This window comes from Bubalus kerabau, chromosome 13 (assembly GCF_029407905.1).
Source record: "Bubalus kerabau isolate K-KA32 ecotype Philippines breed swamp buffalo chromosome 13, PCC_UOA_SB_1v2, whole genome shotgun sequence".
In the NCBI taxonomy this organism is placed as follows: Eukaryota; Metazoa; Chordata; class Mammalia; order Artiodactyla; family Bovidae; genus Bubalus; species Bubalus kerabau.
Window position 1 is genome coordinate 67,739,843 of NC_073636.1, and position 20,079 is coordinate 67,759,921.

A 20,079-nucleotide genomic window follows, 5' to 3' on the forward strand; every position below is an offset into this window, starting at 1 on the left:
GCACAGATTTTAGATGCCCCTCAGCACATGGGATCTTAGTTCCCTAACCAGGTATCAAACCCCTGTCCTCTGCATAGGAAGGTGGATTCTTGACCACTAGGCCACCAGGGAAGTCCTATGATTGCCTTTTAGATACTACACACCCTAAGGCCTGATCTCCATGAAGCCCTATTCCTTACTTCCCCTCCACCCCCCAGGACCCTCCACGAACCCCTTCCTGTTCCTGCACCCCAAATCCAGGGTCAGTAAATAACTGACAACATACACGGGAAGCCAGACACCCAGAGGATGTGGGGCCAGGAGGGAAAGAGCTGGAGGATCAGGGGCAGAGGGGGAGGGAGTCGTTTCCGGGACTTCCACTAACCACAAGGGTGGCTTCATCCTAACACTGGGCGGGGCCTGAAGAAGAGCTGCCCCCGAGGATGGAGTGTGGGGACGGAGACAGGTGCAGCAAGGTTAAGCGACAAAGTCAAGCTCACAAAGCAAGTAAGTGGCAAGCTGGGATCTGTGCCCCGGTCCGTAAGGTTTCAGCCCACAGTCCTAACTGCCTTGCTGTGCTAGGAGGGAGCGTTCCTCCCCACAGTGCCTGGCTGAGTGGCAGCTTACAGAGGCCACGGGAGCACTAGACCTTTCCCTCTGCACAGGTCCAGCCCAGACCCAAAGACCTGACGACCGAGGGCTCAGTGCGTGGTGCCCTAGTGTGTTTTCCTGGGAACTCCAGGACTCTCCAACCAGCTGGCCATGATGGTTAAATTAGGACTATTTCTTGAGCACTTTCTCCATGCCAATCGATTCACACCTATTATTTAATCCCCAGAACAACCCCCATGTTGGGCATTGTTTCCCATATTTAAATGAGGAACCCAAATTTCAGAAGGGTCAAATAACTTGACCAGAGCAAATAACTTGGCTGGAACTATAAAATCAGGGCTCCAAGCCAAATGCACTTTTTTTTTGGAAAAAAAAATCAACATCCTAAGGAGCATGGATTAGAAAGGTGGAAAGAACCAGCCCATGAATCATCCACTCTTGACCCATCCCACCTCTAAATTTCTGCTGAGGTAGTGTATTTTCCTATGTTGTGAGTTGGGACAACAGGGCAGAGTTTGAATGGATGACAGAACTATTCTATATTCTTATGGTGATCCTGGTTATGCATAGCTGTACATGTATTAATGATTCATAGAGCTAAAAGAAACTATATGAAGTAAATATGGCATAATGTTAAGATTTTACAAATTTGGGTAGTCTGTTCTTACCTTTATATTTGAAAGATTTTACAATAGTAACAAAAAGGCCAAAAAAGAGGAAGAAGGAAAAGAAGAGGAGACGGAGGAGGAGACACTGGAAAAAGCCTGTTTAGGTGCAATGGCTGGAGCTGCTGCGGTCATCTTGCAACTGTCAATGAAAAATTACTCAGTCAATCTAAGAAAGAAATGAAATTTTTTATTTGCACCAAACAGAAGATTATAACCCAGGAATATGAGAAATTAATCTGTGAACTTAGTTCCCCCTTCTCCATCCATTCTTTGGCCACTGAATAAAACTTGTATTGTTTCAATCTCAAACAAAAACAGGAACAGCATCTCAGAAAGCTCCGAGGGCTGTTCTACCATGAGAAGTCAAGACACAGTTACATACGTTTTTTGAGACAGAGGACTGTAAATTACATGATGAATCACTGACATTTTACACAATCCAGATATGCAAGTACAAGGTGGTGATGTGATCCCCTTACAAGATCAAGAAGGAATGTTACCTTTCCATCAAGAAGAGTTGTCTTCTTGATGCTGGGAGAACGCTTCTCTTTAGGGCTGAGCTGGTATTTCTGCCAACAGCGAAGATTTAGTCGATGCCTAACACAGATACACAATGCACAGTAGAAGGGAGAGATGAAGCCAAAGGACAGAAATACATTTTTTATGTTTACATTTTTCTTGTCTTGCCATAAAATATGAATTTTATTTCACACAACCATGAAAGCAGCCAGTTTAAGGGTAAATCTGAGATACTAGGGTGGCAGAGCAGACAGGTGTGGAGAGATGGTAAATGTCTGTTAATTAATGAATTTTTTAAATTCGCATTTTTGTTGCAAATTTGGTGGGGTTTTTTTTCCTGGCCAAACAGCATGTGGGATCATAAAGGTGCCCCATCCAGGGATCAAATCCACAGCTCCTACAGTGAAAGTGCAGTCTTAAGCACTGGATGGCCAGGGAAGTCTTGTTAGCTGTTGAATTAATCAGATCCTCAAACCTGCTCTCTCTCTGGACTTCATCTCTGAGATATGGGTAGACTGTTGAAGCCAATGTGAGCTGGGGATTTCTGTTGCTTGGGTTGAAGACACTGTCACTCACACCAAGTAAAGAGTCAGGTCTGAGGCAGTGGGGCCCCACCATGGCCAGGGGCAGAACCAAAAAGGAGGTCAGAGGTTTGCTGATGGACTCATCTGGATTTGACTGAGCATAAGCATCAGAAGCCAGTGGGGCTGGCTTATTGCCAGTTGGTTTTAAGATTCTTACGTTGTGGCACTTTAAGTTATCATTCTGTGAGTTTCCTTGTAATACCCCTTTCCTGTCTGATATCCTCACAGAGGTACTATCTGCCTGGACCCAGCGAACTCTGGAATTTGGGGCAGTTAGAGCTGCAGGTATTCCAAACTGTGTAAGATAACTTTTCAAAAAATGGATTTTCTGACAAGTCATCAGTCTGTGTGTTTTGGCCTGTGTCTTCCTTGTATGGATACAGACACGGGAATATGGGGGCCCAGGAAGGCAGAGCTAGGGTGAAGACCCAGGGTGACAAGTTCTCTTAGAAACTACCCCAGGAAGAGAGGAGAATATTTCTCTCCATGAAAGGCACTGCGACCTTGACAGGGACATAATTGCCTTGTGACTCAGTTTCCTTATCTTCAAAATGGAGGATAATTATTCCTCTCTCACAGGTTATTTGGGGTTTCCCTGGTAGCTCAGATGGTAAAGAATCCACCTGCAATGCAGGAGACTCGGGTTTGATCCCTGGGTTGGGAAGATCCCCTGGAGCAGGGAATGGCAACCCACTCCAGTGTTCTTGGCTGAGAAATCCCATGGACAGAAGAGCCTGGCAGGCTACTATCCATGGGACACACTGAGGGATTAACAATTTCATCACTTTTCACTGGTTATTTAAAGGCTTGAAGACAATATATATAAAATGTCATAGTAGATGCTCTGTCCATAGCCACTGTTTTCATTCTACAGCAAGCCAGAAGGATTCTTGGTTGTGGTGGGTGGCGGCAGGAAGGGAGATCCTTTCAGAAACAGTGGAAAGAGAAGAAAGAAAAAAAACTCAGAAAGTCTCATGTCCTCCAGGCTCAATGGGCTTCATTAGATTTTCATCAAATCAGAGTCAGGGAGACAGGGCGTCAGGGGGCTGATGAGAACCCAGCAGGAGAGAAGCTGGCCTTCCTCTCTGCAGCCCCGCCCCTCCTCTCATCACCATGGAGATGGTGCCATGCTGCCTGGTGGGGTTCCCGCCCACACTGGGCCTGAGGCTGCTGCAAAGGGAGGGGCAGGGGCCTAGCAGACAGAATTCCATCTGGAAAGTTGGAGGGAGGGTGGGGAGTGTGTGTGCTGATGCCACCCCCACCCGCACCCCGCCCCAGCTCCCAAGATGCTGAAGGACTCAGGTTGGTGTGGGATGCGTCTGCGCTTGAATCCCAGCTCTGCTAGCAGCCTAGCTGCGTGACTGTGGAAAGAACACTTCCCCTCTCGAAGCCTCAGGCTTCACATATGTCAAAGGAAAGGGGAAAAGGTATAAGAACAAAAGCCTGGTGAAGAAAACTGTAGGGTAAGGAAGCAATGAAAAACAGAGAACCGCACATACTGTTCTTAAAAAAGGGAACTTCACAAAACCGGCGTTGATTACATATTTCTGTGTTGAAAGACACACCTAATCTACACTTACCAAAAGTGGGGAGCGAGGAGAGAAATACTCTAAAATACACTTCTGCTTGCCCTCTCTGGAACTGGGAATTGCACGTAATTTTCATTTATATTTTTTTTGGTTCTTTCTCAAATTTTGGCCCATGAACATGGATTGCTTTGAAAGTCAGATTGACAGTAATAGCTACCATTTGTGAGCATATTATGCATGGGGTATTGTGTTAAGTGCTTTACATGATTTAAAGCCCTTTATGTCTTCACAATAACCCGAGGTGGGGGGTGTACTCTGGTTATCATCACTTTACAAAGAGGAACTGAGGTTCAGAGAGGTTATGTGGCTTGACCAAAGTCAAACCACCACAAAGTAGCAAAGCTGAGCTTTAAAACCAGTTAAAATACCAGACTCAAAATTCAAGCATTTAATTATTACCACTATTGCCTCTCAGGACAAGAAAATGGTTCAGGCTCTGTTTCCTTAAAGGTTTTACTGTGGAAAATACCAAGGAAATCAAAAGTAGAAAGAAAAATACAATTCTCAGTTATAAAATGAGTAAGTTCTGGGGATCTAATGTATAGCATGATAATTGCAGTTAAGAATACTATATACTTGGAATTTGTTAAAAGAGTAAATCTTCATTCTCCCTACACACACCAAATGATAACCACGTGAAGAGAAAGATGAGCTAATTAGTTTGGTTGTGGCAATCACTTCACAATGTATACATATATTGAATTATCACATTGTACACTTTAAATGTACATTTGACCCTTAAACAATGCAGGGGCTAGGGGTGCTGACATCCCAAGCAGTCAAAAATTCGAGTATAATTTAGTGTCAGACCTCCATATACGCAGTTCCATCATATCCAAGTTCCCACATCTATGGATTCAACCACCCACAGGTGGTGCAGGACGGCAGTACATATTTATTGAAGGAAATCCATATACAAATGCACCTTCACAGTTCAAACCTGTGTTGTTCAAGCAGCAACTGTGTACAATTTTGCCAATTATACCTCAGTAGAGCATAAAAAAAGAAGACAAAAAATATAATCAACTCTGATATACCTACCACCCAGCTTCCAGGAAGTCCTTGGATGGAGGGATTTGGGTGGAGGGTTCAGGGAGGGGGGAAGGGGAGGGGAATGACGCTCAGAGCCAGGTCTTGACTTACACATACCACACACACCACACACACACACACACCACATATACATACATACACATACACCACACAGAACCACGCACCACACATACATACACATACACCATACCACACACACCCTAAACATATACACACACACCACATACAAACACATCACACATACATATATACAACATACCACACCACATATGCACACACACCAAACACAATCCCACACACAACACACATACATGCACACTGCACACCACACATACATACACATAGACCACACATACATACACATACACCACACATCATACACACATCACACATGCATACATACACACACCACAATACGTACACATATACCATACCACACACACCCCAAGCATACATACACACACACCCCACACACAAACACACCACACATGCATACACGCATCACACATACATACAACATACCACACCACACACACACACACCAAACGCAACCACACACACAACACACATACATACACACATGCCACACATACACACACACACAGCACATGCACACGCGCACACACACACACACAGGGCTCCCAGGCCCCACTGCTGCCTGTTCTGGGGCCGTGGCCCCACCACACGGTGGGGAACCGCAGGCAGGCAGCCGCCCACCCCCTCTTCCGCCCCTGCTCGTGTTCCTTCCTCCTTTCTCCATTCTCCTGACTTGCATTTCCACAGCTGCCTCCTTTATAGGTCCCTGGTTCCCCTCCAAGACCTCGAGGTTTTGGCAGCTCTGCAGGACGAAGACATGGCCAGAGGCCCTGACACCGCGCGGAGGTGGGCAACCCTGGTGGTGCTGGCCGCCGTGGGCACGGCTGTGACGACTACCAACCCTGGCATCGTGGTCAGGATCACCCAGAAGGGCCTGGACTATGGTAACTGGCTGCCTTCCTTTCCTTCTCTCCCATCACTGACTGAGCACCTGCCGTATGCAGCCCTTAAATCCAGGGTATGGCCTGCTCACTGCTCCTTCAAGGTGGCCCTCTCACCCCGTCTTACAGAGCAAGAAGCTGGGCCAGGGTGAGTTACCCAAGGTCACAGAGCTGGGAGGCCGCAGCGGGGGAGATGGAACCCTAGTCTGGAGGACTCTGAGTCCAGTGCTCAGGCCCCTCATGGTCCCCCTCCCTCTACCCAATAACCGATTCGGGCTTGGGCCCTTCACTTCCTTCCTAGCTGGTTCTCAGCCCTGATACTCGTCTGGCAGCCCCTGGCTCAGTCCTCAGCGTGGGCCGAGCTCAGGCTCTGTGAGGAGCGGTGGTGCTTGGCAGCCACACTCTGCACAGTAGCCACCCGGGTGCCACAGAGAGGATCCCCCCCCAGGCCACTCCCTCAGGCCCAGACACAGCAGAGAATGTTATGAAGCAGCCTCCTGACCTGCTCATATCGGTCTAGGCACTATGCTAAAAGCACAAAATGTTACTAGTGACCTTTACAGATGAGCAGACAGACTGGAAGGAGGGAAGGGGAAGGGGGTGGCCTGATCTGAGCTCTGGTCTGTGATGTATCGGCGTGGGGCTGCTCAATGCTGCCTCTCGGTGGCAGAGAGATGACCTGCAGAACAGTGGGGGACAGCCGGTGCCCGAGACATCAGACCCAGGAGACGGCAGGCTCTCAGGGGCGGTGGACCCCCGGAGGAATCAGGACATGACCGAAGTGAAGTGATAGTCGCTCAGTCATGTCCGACTCTTTACAACCCCATGGACTATACAGTCCATGGAATTCTCTAGGCCAGAATACTGGAGTGGGAAGTCTTTCCCTTCTCCAGAGGATCTTCCCAACCCAGGGATCGAACCCAGGACTCCTGCATTACAGGTGGATTCTTTACCAGCTGAGCCACAAGGGAAGCCCAAGAATACTGAAGTGGGTAGCCTATCCCTTCTCCAGAGGATCCTCCTGACCCAGGAGTCGAATCAGGGTCTCCTGGATTGCAGGTGGATTCTTTACCAATTGAGCTATCAGGGAAGCCCCGGACAGGACCAAGGAGACCTGGTATTCCATCCCTGAATTCCTACCCCAGCCCAGGCAGGATACCTGTGAATCCCAGGGTTGCAGATGGAAGGCTCCCTGTGAGCTAGGAGAAAGGATTATGCCCCTGCCCTGTACCCAGACCTGGGGTGCCTCTGGTCGCTTCCCGGGAGCAGAGACTTGGGCTCAGCCTTTAAGCCCAAACGTCTTCACATTCTGTCAGAGCAGCCTCGGTCCCTCCTTCTACTCACACCCCATTCAGCCATCAGTGAGTGTCCTGAGGTGCAGCATATTGGTTCAGGACCCTCATTACTGACACTATTCAGCGGCTCCCGAGTGCCTTCAGAAGGCGTCCTGGGCTTGGTATTAGAGACCCTTCGAGACCCAGCCCCTGCAGATCCACAGACGGTGGCCATCCCACATTTTAATTTCTCTCTGGGTAGTGCCAGTCTGTGCTTGGTTTACTTTTGGACCCCCAGAAGGGCTGTCCCAGGGCATGGGCTCTGGGAACAGAAGGCCTGAATTCAGATGCTGCCTCCCTCATCTGACAGCTGTGTGGTCACGTTTCTGAGTCTGTTTCCTCGTCTGTGAATTGGGAGGTGTAACAAGACCCACTGGGCTTCTTCCCTGGTGGCTCGGTTGGTAAAGACTTCCTGCAGTGTGGGAGACCCGGGTTCCAAATCAGTTCTTTTCAACAAGACCTACTACCCAGGATTGTTCAGATTCGCGTATGTTCAGTTACATGTATGTAACTTAATACATGCATGGAGCCCAGAACTGTGCCAGGAACAGAGTAAGAACCTGATAAATGTTGTTGTTGTTACTATTATTATTACTATTGTTATTATTAGTATGCTTAACTGGCTCTTGGAAAAACGCAAATCCTGGGATCCATCATTTTACTGCTTACTCTTCTCATTTAACGTGTTTGCCATCTAACTGGTTCTCTGACGCTGTTAACTATGTAATAACAGATGGCAGAATTCCTGATCCTGGGGACATTCATTTATTTAGTCATCCATCAGGTATTAGGTTCTAGTTCCTGAGGTAAATGTGGCGGATGTCTGTGACATCCGTCCCTGGCCTTGGGCGGCTTACATCTAGTAGGGGAGAGAGATATTAATCGGAAAATCACATGAATAGTTGCATAATTACAAAAGGTAATGCGAGCTCCAAAAGAGATACCCACAGCATTGTGAGAATGATAACAAGCAGGATCGCACTCTTCTGATAGACCAGAGAAAGTTCCTAGAAGAAATGATGACTAGAAGCTGACCAGGTGAAGATGAGAGGAAAAGGTTTCCCAGGCAGTGGGAAAGGTGCATGCAAAGATCCTGTGGCAAGAGAGTCCAAAACCCAGAGAGACGCAGTATCTGTGAAGGCAGAGCACAACGCAGATGATCAATAAACACCCATAGGATGCATGACTGGGTGTTTGAAGGGGGTGATATTTCAAACTAAGTGTTGGCAAACAATAGCCCGTAGGCCAAATCTGGGTCACCACATTTTTGTATGGCCCAGGGACTAAGCATGGCTTTTACATTTTTAAATGGCTGGAAAAAAAATCAAAAGGAGAATCTGGTCTCAGGCCGTGTGAAAATGATGTGTGTGCTGTGTATGCTAACTCACTTCAGTCTTCAGTGTCCAAGTCTTTGCGACCCCATGGACTTCAGCTAGCCAGACTCCTCTGTCCATGGGTTTCTCCAGGCAAGAATACTGGGGTGGGTAGCCATGCCCTCCTCCAGAGGATCTTCCTGACCTAGGGATCAAACCCATGTCTCTCATGTGTCTTGCATTGGCAGGCGGGTTCTTTACCACTAGTGACACTGATGTGAAATTCAAATTTCATTTTCTATCAGTAAAGTTTTATTGTAACAAAGCCATACCTATTCATTGACTTACTGTCTATGGCTGCTTTTGTACAATAACATCTGAGCTGAGTGGTTGTGACAGAGACAGTAAGATCTAAAAAGCAGAAAATATTTACTATCGGGGCATTGACAAGAGCCCTTAACTGAGCCCTGCTATAGACCCTCCAATCCCACCGTCTCTGCTATGAACCAGCTACATGCCTCTGACCTCTGCCTCCTCTCTCTCCTCTCAGCCTGCCAGCAGGGAGTGCTTACTCTGCAGAAGGAGTTGGAGAAGATAACAATTCCCAATTTCTCAGGAAACTTAAAGATAAAATACCTCGGGAAAGGGCAATACAGCTTCTTCAGGTAAGCCCTGTCCTGCTCAGTCCTCCGTGTTCAGGACTGTCATGCGTTGGGGCCACCAAGACCTAGACTCATAGAGCCACAAATTCCTAAACTCAGAGAGGTTAGAGGATCCCAAAGCTAATGTTTACATCATTCTGAGGGGATACAGTCCCCAAGCTGCGTGTGGAAGAAACCACCTAAACTGTCTTTCAGGCACTCACTGTGACTCCCAAGGGGATGTCATAAATCCCCAAACTCTGTGCCAAGCCCTTATGTTAATTGGGATTAGGGGCGGAGGTGAGGTTTCTATGACAGAAAACCTAATCAGAAATGACCTTAACCAGAATGTAGGGGCTCAGAGGACTCTGGCTTCAGGTTCAGCTTGAGGAAGGCTCAAATATCACTGGACCCTGTTTTTCTCTTGCTATCTCTCAGCATCTCTTCCCTCTGGAAAGGCTAATTCTCGGGTAGGATGTCCCTATAAAGAGGCCATCAGCATCTTCTCAGCACTTCCAGCCCTATAGGAGGAAGGCACCATCTTCTTACCACTCAAGCAAAACTCCTAAGATTCACTCTGATTGGCCCATTTTAGGTCCATACACACTGCTGGACCAATCACTATGGCCAGGGAATAGAAAACACGAATGAGCTTGTACTGAAGTCTCAAGCTCCACCCCCTGAAGATGACCTGTGAAGTCAACTTTCTTGGGAGCAGCATGGGCTAGATGTGGGGAAGAGTTCCTCCAAAGTAAAAATGGCAGTTCTGTTATTAACAAGAGAGGGATGTGGGTGCTGGGGAGAAAACCCATAAATGTCCTCTAACGAATTTTATGCACTCACTTAGCAGATATTTTTGAGCACCTACTATGTGTCTGATTCAGCAGGCTTTGCTACTGTACAATAGTGAAAAAAAGACAGACACATTCTACCCCTTACAGAACATGTAGTCAATGGAATTACATTTGTTATCTTCACTGATCATCACACACCCTGCAAGAGAGAAGTTATTGTGCCCGCTTTACAAATGAGGAAACTGAGACTCAGGATGATTAAGCGATGTGGCCAGGATCACACAAAAGTAAATTGAAGAGCAGGATTCAAATGCAGATTTGCCTGACTTTAAAGCCTAGCCACAGAGTTCCCAAGGCTGCTCTCATCATAACTTTTGGGCTCTCTTAAAATGGATGGGGTAAAGGACCAGGCTGGAGGGGAAAGAGTCTGCACTGACCATTGACTGAGTCCTTGTAGGGACCCCGAGGAGACTAACTGATCGTTTCTTCCTTGCAGCATGGTTATTCAAGGATTCAATCTTCCCAATTCCCAGATAAGACCGTTGCCAGATAAGGGCCTTGATCTCTCTATCAGAGATGCCAGTATCAAGATCAGAGGAAAATGGAAGGCACGAAAGAACTTCATGTGAGTTTCCAAGCTTGCTGTTTATTGAGTGTGGGAGTAAGCTCTTGGTGATACTTGGAAGAGAGGAGAGCCAAGATCTCAAGCATGCCGAATTTTTGCCTGGCCGAATACCATCTGCCCCCTCAGAGCTACTGGGAAATTTTTTCACAAAAGAAGTTTTAACATGCTGCTGCTGCTGCTGCTAAGTAGGTTCAGTCATGTCCGACTCTATGCGACCCCATAGACCGCAGCCCACCAGGCTCCCCCGTCCCTGGGATTTTCCAGGCAAGAGTACTGGAGTGGGGTGCCACTGCCTTCTCCGAAGTTTTAACATAACTCTTGGTTAATAGCTGAGCATGTTTCCATATCTCAATGCAGGACACCAGCAAGGCTGAGTTGGTACATATGGCTTAGGAGGGAAGGCTAAGTGGGACCTTTACTTTACCCCTTTATCAGTTAGCAGTTGCTGTGTTACAAACCATCCCAAACTCAGTGACCTAAAGCAAGTCATATATCTCCACTTATGTATCTATGTGTTGGCTGGGGTTCCCTGCCATAGGTTGGCCTCAGCTAGAGGTGGCCCTGTTCAACATGGATCTCCTCCTCTTCCCTGGACCAATGAATGAGCTACACAGAGCATGTTCTTAGTGAGAGCAGAGGTGCAAAAAGGGTGACCAGAAGCATACTAAGCCCTAGACTTTGAACTGGGCCATAGTCACTTCTACTCATATACCATTGGCCAAAACAAGTCATGTGCCCAAGTCCAAAGTCAAGAAGATAGAAATACACACGTATCCTCCCAAGACAGGCAATGGAGAGGGTATGGATGCAGGGAGGGTGGAAATTGGGGCCAATCATCCAAACCACAACTGTGAATCTAAATATCGGGCTCTCACTGCAGTGACTGTGCAGCGGTGACAGGGGCTCAGGCTGACCTGTCGTGTTAGCAACTTCTCCTTTGTGGGGAATCCCGGAGCAAACAGGCCCTTTGATGAGGACAGAGGCGCAGGTCTGCCCTTCGTTATAAGGACTGCTGATCTGTCATTCCCCACAATAAGCATTGCTTCATTTTTCTTTTTTTTTTTTTAGCTTTTTATTTTATATTAACAATGCTGTTATAGTTTCAGGTGGACAGCAAAGGGACTCAGCCATACATATACATGCATCCATTCTCCCCCAATCTTCCCTCCCATTCCAGGCTACCACATAATATTGAGCAGGGTTCCCTGTGTTATACAGCAGAGGGACTTGCTTAATTTTTCATGTGAGCTCTTTCACATCTATCATTTCACTTACTGATCATAAACAAATAAATAGCAATACTTCCTCACGTTATAGAAGAGTTGACAAATTACATGCACATCCACTGTCTTATCCCAAACTCATTTCAGGAGGGAGTAGTTATTAACCCCATTTAATGAACCAAGTCATTAATTAATTAAAGACACGTCCCTCCCCAAAATTCAGCTTTCTAGTGGCAAAACTAGTGTCCCACTGCTGGTCCAAGGTCTGAGTAAGGAAACTGAAGCTCAGAGAGGTTGAGAAACACTCCCAGTGCCACACAGCACAGGCAGAGGCTGAGGCAGTGGATAAGAGGAGGGTTCTGCCAGGCAGACACGGCTTCAAGCTTCGAGTTGGAATTCTGGTTCTTTCACTCAGCTGCTGTGTGACACTGGGCAAGCGGCCTTCCCTCTCTGAACTCCATCTCCTCATCCTGAGTGGGGATAATAGCAAAACCTACCTTCCAGCATTGGTGTGAAGTTTGACTGGCAGAGGGGAGAAAATGCTTGCTCCAAGTCTCGTCTTTGTGTTTCCCTTCAGCAAACTCGGCGGCAACTTTGACCTGAGTGTAGAGGGCATCTCTATTTTGGCGGGTCTGAACCTGGGCTATGACCCTGCCTCGGGCCACTCCACTGTTACCTGCTCCAGCTGCAGCAGTCGCATCAACACCGTCCGCATACACATCTCTGGCAGCAGCCTGGGGTATGACCTCCTGGGGCTGTGGATGGGAGGAGGGATGAATGTGTATGCGTGCTCAATCACTCAGTCATGTCCGGCTCTTTGCGACCCCATGGACTGTAGCCCACCAGGCTCCTCTGTTCATGGGATTCTCCAGGCAAGAATAGTGGAGTGGGTTGCCATTTCCTCCTCCAGGGGATCTTCCCGACTCAGGGATTGAACACACATCTCCTGCATTGCAGGTGGATTCTTTACCACTGAGCCACCTGGGAAGTCCTGGGAGGAGGGACAGGATTATCCTAATCATTCTTGTATTCAGAAAGCACATCCCAAATGCCACTTCCATGTCAGCCTTGTCCAAAGGTCTCAGATGTAAGGAAGATACAAAGGTTCACAGATGGAATACACCCTCCCTGCCTTGAAGGGTCCCTTGCTCATTCAATATTCATTCAGCAAACTTTCACTGAGCACTTATTATGCTGCAGGCTCTGCACTAAACACTTTCAGTGCACCAAGTTATTAATCCTTATCACAAGCCTGTAGGCATTCATCTCTCCATCCAACTAACAAATATCAACTAAGAAACTGCTGTGCATGAGGCTTGTTCATTGTGTTTAAGACAGAGCAGTGGTCACTAAAAATCTGGCCTTGCTGACAGGGATTGGAGGGCTGATGGATGCCTAGCACTGTTCAGACATGAGCCTTATCCCATCCTGTCCACACAAAGACTCTACGAGGTTAGTCTATTATTACCCCACTTTCAGAGGAGAAGATCAAGGCACAGAAAGAATAGGAAGTAGCCTGAGTTTTCATACCTAATGAGAATTGAGAAGGGATTCAATCCAGGACTCCCAGCCCCCGGATTCTTAGCTTCACAGTCCCGGTTCTCTTGAAGTTGCAGCCTGTGGGGAAGACAGATATTAATCAAATCATTGCATTAATGAATGGCTCACAAGGAATTACAAAAGGATATTAGAAGTAGGAAAAAGAGGTACAACGTGTGGTGAACACATAGAACAGAAGGTTCTGACCTAGTCTGGCGGTTGCCCAGTTCTTTGATGAAATGACATTTGAATTGAGATGAAAAGAAGTAGGAGTTAATTAGACTGGGGAGTGGGTGTTTTAAGCAGAGTGAACAGCGTGTGCAAAGGTCCTGTGGTGGGAGGAAGCAGAGGACACAGGAGGACATGGCCGAGCTGTGGGGCTGGAGGACAGAGAGAGAGGGAGTGGTGAGGAATGAGGCTGGGACGTGGCAGGGTTCCCGCTGTGCACCTGTGTAAGAAATAACCTCATGACCAGTCACTGAACACAGCAGAAGAAGGGTCTGATGGGGGTGTACAGAGTCGGAGCCCAGGGATGAGGGCGGTTGGGCCTCTTCGGGAGAGGGAGGAAGGCTTCCCAGATGAGGCAGCCTTCTGAGCAGAGCCTGGGGAGTACCTGGAAAGCCTCACGCCTGTCCCTACATGTCAATCCAGGTGGCTGATCCAACTCTTCCGCAAACGAATCGAGTCTTTGCTGCAAAAGTCCATGACCAGCAAGGTAGGAGGGGCTTAGAGTTTCAGCCCGCCCCCGTCAAAGTGGGTGGGGCCCGCGGTGTCCGCAAACCTCACGCATGGCGGGACACTTTCGCTCTCATCCAGACCTCTTCAGCAGTCCCCTACAGCCCTTAGGGAGCGCAAGTCCAGCTCTACAATGTGTCATGTCAATTTTCCTGGGAATCTAGCAAGAGACTAAGGCTCATGTCACGCACCCTCAGCAAACTCCCCCACACTTGAGCCACCTCTGCCTTCCCCGACGTCGTCCCTCTTTGCAGAGAAACTACTGTTCTTTCCTGCTGAACCCTTATATCCCTCCGGCCTCCCTTCTCATCCCCCACCCCAGAACCCCCTTGGTGGTGGTGGTGCTGCTGCTAAGTCGCTTCAGTCGTGTCCAACTCTGTGTGACCACATAGATGGCAGCCCACTAGACTCCTCCTTCCATGGGATTTTCCAGGCAAGAGTACTGGAGTGGGGTGCCACTGCCTTCTCCACCTTGGTGGTGAGCCCCACCCAGAAAACGTGCAGCTGATGAAGCTGCTAGACTAGAGTGTAGCCAAGCTATGTCCTGAGGCCGGAACTGGTATGAAGGACAGACACAGACCAGTGTGTTCCCCCAACCCTGCTTTCACTCTAACCCCCATCCCCTACAAGCCAACCTCTTCAGCTGAGAAAAGGGGTGGTTTCTTGGGCTAGCTTCCCATTAATAAACCATCAGCTTCCAGGAAACCCCAGAGCCTGTCTTCCAAGCCAAGTGAGCTTGGGTTTTCTCCAGAGGGTAGTGGGGAGCCATTGAAGGTATTAGGCAAGGGGATGACCTGGCCAGATCTGTGCTTTAGATCAATTAGTCTGGCTGCCGTGAGAATGGCTGGAGGGGCCAAGAGCAGGGCAGGAGTCTTGGGGAAACCAAGGAGGCTTGTGCAGTCTTCCAGATGGGAGACCTTGGTCTTCCAGTCAAAGACACTGACAATGTGGGTAAGGAGATATCAACCATCTATCTGAAAGCACTCTGTCAAATATTAAGAGAAAAAAATACCCATGCATGGTAGTCAAAATACACAGCAAAGTAGATTATAAAATGGGTTTTAGAATCTGAGTAGGAAATAAAACGCAGATATGCATCTCATACAGTCATATGTGTGCTCAGTTGTTCAGTCATGTCCGACTCTTTGTGACCCCATGGACTGTAGCCCGCCAGGCTCCTCTGTCCATGAGGTCTTCCAGGCAAGATAACTGGAGCGGGTTGCTACTTCTTTCTCCAGGGGATCTTCCCAACCCAGAGATAGAACCCACGTCTCTTGCACCTCCTGCATTGGTAGGCAGGTTCTTTGTCACTAGCACCACCTGGGAAGCTCCCATACAGTCATATACAGCTACTATTTCCAAGCTATATGTTGGACTCTGAGCTTCCTGGTGGCCAAAGAGAAAAGGGAAAGCTTGAGTAGCTACATGATTTTCAAGGAAACATTCAAGACAAGCAAAACCTGTCCAGATAATTATTCCTAAAGGACACTGTCCACTATGGGAAGCCTTCACTGATCTTTTCTTTTATTCTCCCAAGATCTGCAAGGTGGTGACTAGTACCGTGTCCTCCAAGCTGCAGCCTTATTTGCAGACGCTGCCAGGTAAGAAATGGGCAGGGCTAAGAAGGCTGGGGTGGAAGGGGAGGGGGAACCTGGGGTAGAAGGGGGAGGGGGAAGTTGGGATAGAAGGGAGATAGTGAGAGTGTGATGGAGCCAGCGAGTTTCCTAGGCAGGCCTAGGCTTGGGTGGGAATGAGTAGAGCAGGTTATTTTCAAATGGTAATTAGTATCAGATCCCTTGGGGCCAGGTCCTTGTAGCAGGTCTGGGAGTTAAATGGAAGAGAAACCCTACAAGGTTTCCCTACAAACAACAAGTACCCACAGCCCCCTGAAGCCAGAGATACATAGCTGATCTGAGATCTAAGGTTGGTCACTTGCCCTCTCAAGGACTCAGTTTCCATATCTTTAAAATGGACACAATCTTCTCTTTCCCCAAGTGCTCAGTAAATTGTGAAGGGTTGCAGAAGGTGCAGGAAGACCCATCTGGCAAAGTGTCAACATGTGTCATGTACCCAGCAGTAATGTTTGCTCTTGGTCTCCCAATGCCGCATTGAGATCACTGTTTTCTGCCAAATTTACACCAGGAAACAGGAGCCATGACTTGCCCAAACTCACAGGGCCAGTAAGAAGCAGAAATATGATCCAAATTCAGGTTTTCCTACTCCAGAGCCTGTGCCCCAAACTTCTACCAGGGCTGCCTCCCCACAGAGCCTAGTGTGACCTGCATGTGGTACTTGTCCATTTCAGATACATTTCCTTCTTCTGGGCACTGTCCCAGCCCCTCCAGGTGCAGAGCTCATCCTGGGTGTATTCAACGCAGTTTCAGGGTCCCAGGTTTAGCCTCACCGGGCAGGAAAAAGATTTTGGTTTGAGTCCCAGCCTTGTCACTCACAAGCTTTGCCATCCAGGACTAATTACATATTCTGAGACTCAGTTTATTCCCTCTAACATGGGAAAGCAGGGCTAAAGGAGAAACCAATATTCATTTAATCCTCATTGATTAATGCTGGAAACAGAGAAACCGATCAGACTTGAAGCCAGTTTGGGCTCAGCCTGGGATGTTATCACTGCAATAATGACTCTTTCTGGCTTTTGAGCCCCTACCATGTACAGGGCATCTGCAAAGTCGTTAGTAGTACCCCATCCTACAAATGAAAACAAGTGGCTCAGAGGAAGTGAAAGGACTTGCCCAAGGTCACACAGAGTTCAATTGAAGCCCAAGTCATTCTGTTCCTTGACTCTGCTTTGGCCATGTCTCAGGGCTGTTGGAAGAAGGGAGGGAACTGATGATTCTGGGAATGTAGGGTGTGGGCTCATTTTCCTTTGAGGGGCGCGCAGGGAGGAGGGCTCCTTGGAGGCAGTGGGAATGGAATTAGCACTGCAGGTCTGTATTTAACTTTAGGAGATGCTGAGTCTGCATCCCAGGCTCCAAAGATGCTGCCATGGGGAGCCAGCTCATGGCCCATCTTCTTTCCCCCTAGTGACAACCAAACTAGACAAAGTGGCTGGGGTCGATTACTCGCTGGTGGCACCTCCAAGAGCCACAGCCAATAACCTGGATGGGCTGCTGAAGGTGAGACTCATATCAAGAATCATACACCCTCATGCCTTTGCCTCAGAACCCCCACACCTGGGGGCTTCCCATCGTCCTTGGAAACAAATCTTACAATGACCCCACCCCCTTCCTATGCATCCTCACCACTCTCCCCCGTCCACCTTCCATGCCTTCTCCTGGCTCCAGCCACACTGACCTTCCTGCTAGTCCTGAAATGCACTATGACTGCTCCCTCCCCAGGACCTTTGCACTTGTTGCTCCTTCTAGCCAGGAGGCTCTCACCCAGATATCGACAGCAGCTCTCTCTTCCCTCCTTCAAGTCTTTGCTCAAGTATCCTCTCCCTAGAGAAGCTCTCCCGGACCAGCATTGCTAAAACAGTACCCTCCTCTTCCCCTATATCCTGCTTTATTTTTCTCAGCAGCACTTATTACTCATGTACACACACAACAGTCACAAGCCTGTCTCCCTCAATACGATGAAAGATAAGGGGCTGTGATTGCTTTGTTCTTTACCATACACAGCACCTAGAACTATGCTTGGCGTGTAATAACTGTTCTGTAAATGCATATTGGATGGATGGATGGTTAGATGGTTGGATGGATGGATGGTTGATGAGTGGATGGTTGGATGAGTGGATGGATGGATAGATGGTTGGATGGATGGATGGAGTGAGTGAGTTTCATTTCATGCCACTTTCCCCCTCACTCTCTATCTACCCTCCAACCAGGCTCACTGGCCTTGCACCTCCTCAACAATTCCAGCTAATTTCCGCCTCAGGGCCTTCATCTTGTCCATTCCCTCTGCCTGGACTCCCCTCTCCTCCTTCCCCTCCTCTTCCCAGCCATCTTCTTCTTATCCTCCAGTGGGTCTGGGCTGGGATGTCACTCCCCAAGCAGCCTTCCCCCATCTCAGCTGGAATAAGTCCCACTTTCTGAATCCCCTCCGGATGTACCTCAATCCCTCCACAACTGGTGTGTCTGTTTACTATTTTTGCTTGTTTTCTCTAAAACACATTTAAAGTCTGGAAGAAAATGTAGAAACCACATAGGAGCAGAAGAAATGAATAGGGAGGAAAGAAGGGGGGAAGGAAAGAGAAATTACCCTAATAATATGACTGAGACCTGTATGTTGACTCACAAATTACACTTCTCCAAACCACCAATCCTTTCCTCTGCTCAGACACAGAAAATCACACACACACATGCACACATGTAAAAGAGGCAGAAATAAAAATACACACATGTAGGCCTGGAAACAAATACACACAGAAACAACATATATAAACATATATATGTATACGTCATGTTTTACAACTTTTAAAACCAGAACGGTGCAGGTATACATCCGTCAGTGAAATGTCCTCCCCTAATCCTTTCACTGGCTCTTGGGTCTTTCAGTGGACAGCTTGTGATAAGCTACGCAGACAGTGCCCCCTCTTGGGATGTCTGAGCTCTTTCCATTCTTTCCACAAGTGTAACCAGAACTGCCATGAGTATCCTTGTAGCTGGGTCTCTGCCCATCTTTGATTACTTTCTGAAAGTGAAATTGCTGGACCAAATAGTATACTTGTAAAAAAAAATCTAAGTGATAAGATGGAACAAAGGATTAAAACAATACCTGATTATCCCTAGCGAATGAGAATGTCCTGTTTACTGGCCCCCCCACCCCCACTCAGGGCTCCTGCCCAGAGGTGATAGCTGTCAGCCATGGCGGGTATTAATCTGGTCCTGAGCATTCATATACACTTACACGAAAGCCCATCTAGTTTTACTGAGAATCTGTTTGCATTGTTCTTCACTTGCTTTTCTCACCTAGTGATATATATTAAAGATGGCTCCTGGTTGGTACATAAGTCCACCCGTTATTTTTATTTTTTGTCTTTTTTGTAGCTATTTTTAAGAGTTGTTCATGATATTTACTCTATAAGATGGGTGTCATGATCATTAACGGCAAATAATGATCCAAAAGTATAGAGAATATTACACATTATCACATACCCACTACCTAGATTTTAGAAGTGTTACTATTTTGTCATATTTACCTTTAATATTTTTTGAGATGAAATATTGTAGAAGTAAATAGCTGAGGCCCCCTTGGGGACCCTCTACCCCGCAGGGAATCACGCGGATGATGTCCCTGTGCGTCCTTCTCGCCTGAGTTTTTATACTTTTGCTATCTATCTCTGGTGTCAATAATTCTTATATAGTATGTTTTCTAGGCCTTTAATTTTACATAAATGGCTTCCCTCATAGCTCAGTCGGTAAAGAATCTGCGTGCAATGCAGGAGACCCAGGTTCAATCCCTGGGTCGGGAAGATTCCCTGAAGAAGGAAATGGCAACCCACTCCAGTATTCTTGCCTGGAGAATCCCATGGACAGAGAAGCCTGGTGGATTATAGTACATGGGGTCGCAAAGAGCCAGACACGACTTAGTGACTAAAGCACAATTTACATAAATGGTATTCTAACATATGTATCCATCGACAGTTTGCTATTTTATAACGCAACATTATTGTTTTTCAGCTAAGTGAATGATCTGGTTTTTGCAATGCGTAGCCAAATTGCTCTTCAGAAATGTAAACATATTCCCCAGGAGCCCATGAATACTCTCACCAAAAACTGGATAGTATCAGTTTAAAATACATACACGTTTAAAACAATTTACCTCTCTCTTGAATATTTTGCTAATTTGATAAGTGAAAACAAACAGAATTCTCCTTGTTCTTTTAGGAGAATTTCTGCGCTTATTGCAAGGTTGAGGCAGAGACCATGGCATGGTCA

At 47.4% G+C, this 20,079-nt stretch overlaps 1 protein-coding gene across 1 annotated transcript in view; it reads left to right on the forward strand.

Moving 5' to 3' along the window:
- Window positions 1-5,857: 5,857 nt before the first annotated feature.
- The window catches only part of BPI (bactericidal permeability increasing protein), a 29,118-nt gene continuing 14,896 nt past the window's right edge, over window positions 5,858-20,079 (forward strand). The window contains exons 1-7 of the mRNA XM_055543237.1: window positions 5,858-5,984; window positions 9,179-9,293; window positions 10,560-10,688; window positions 12,489-12,650; window positions 14,102-14,165; window positions 15,723-15,786; window positions 17,225-17,316. Coding sequence (XP_055399212.1) covers window positions 5,858-5,984; window positions 9,179-9,293; window positions 10,560-10,688; window positions 12,489-12,650; window positions 14,102-14,165; window positions 15,723-15,786; window positions 17,225-17,316 — 753 coding nt within the window. The remainder of the gene's footprint in view (window positions 5,985-9,178; window positions 9,294-10,559; window positions 10,689-12,488; window positions 12,651-14,101; window positions 14,166-15,722; window positions 15,787-17,224; window positions 17,317-20,079) is intronic.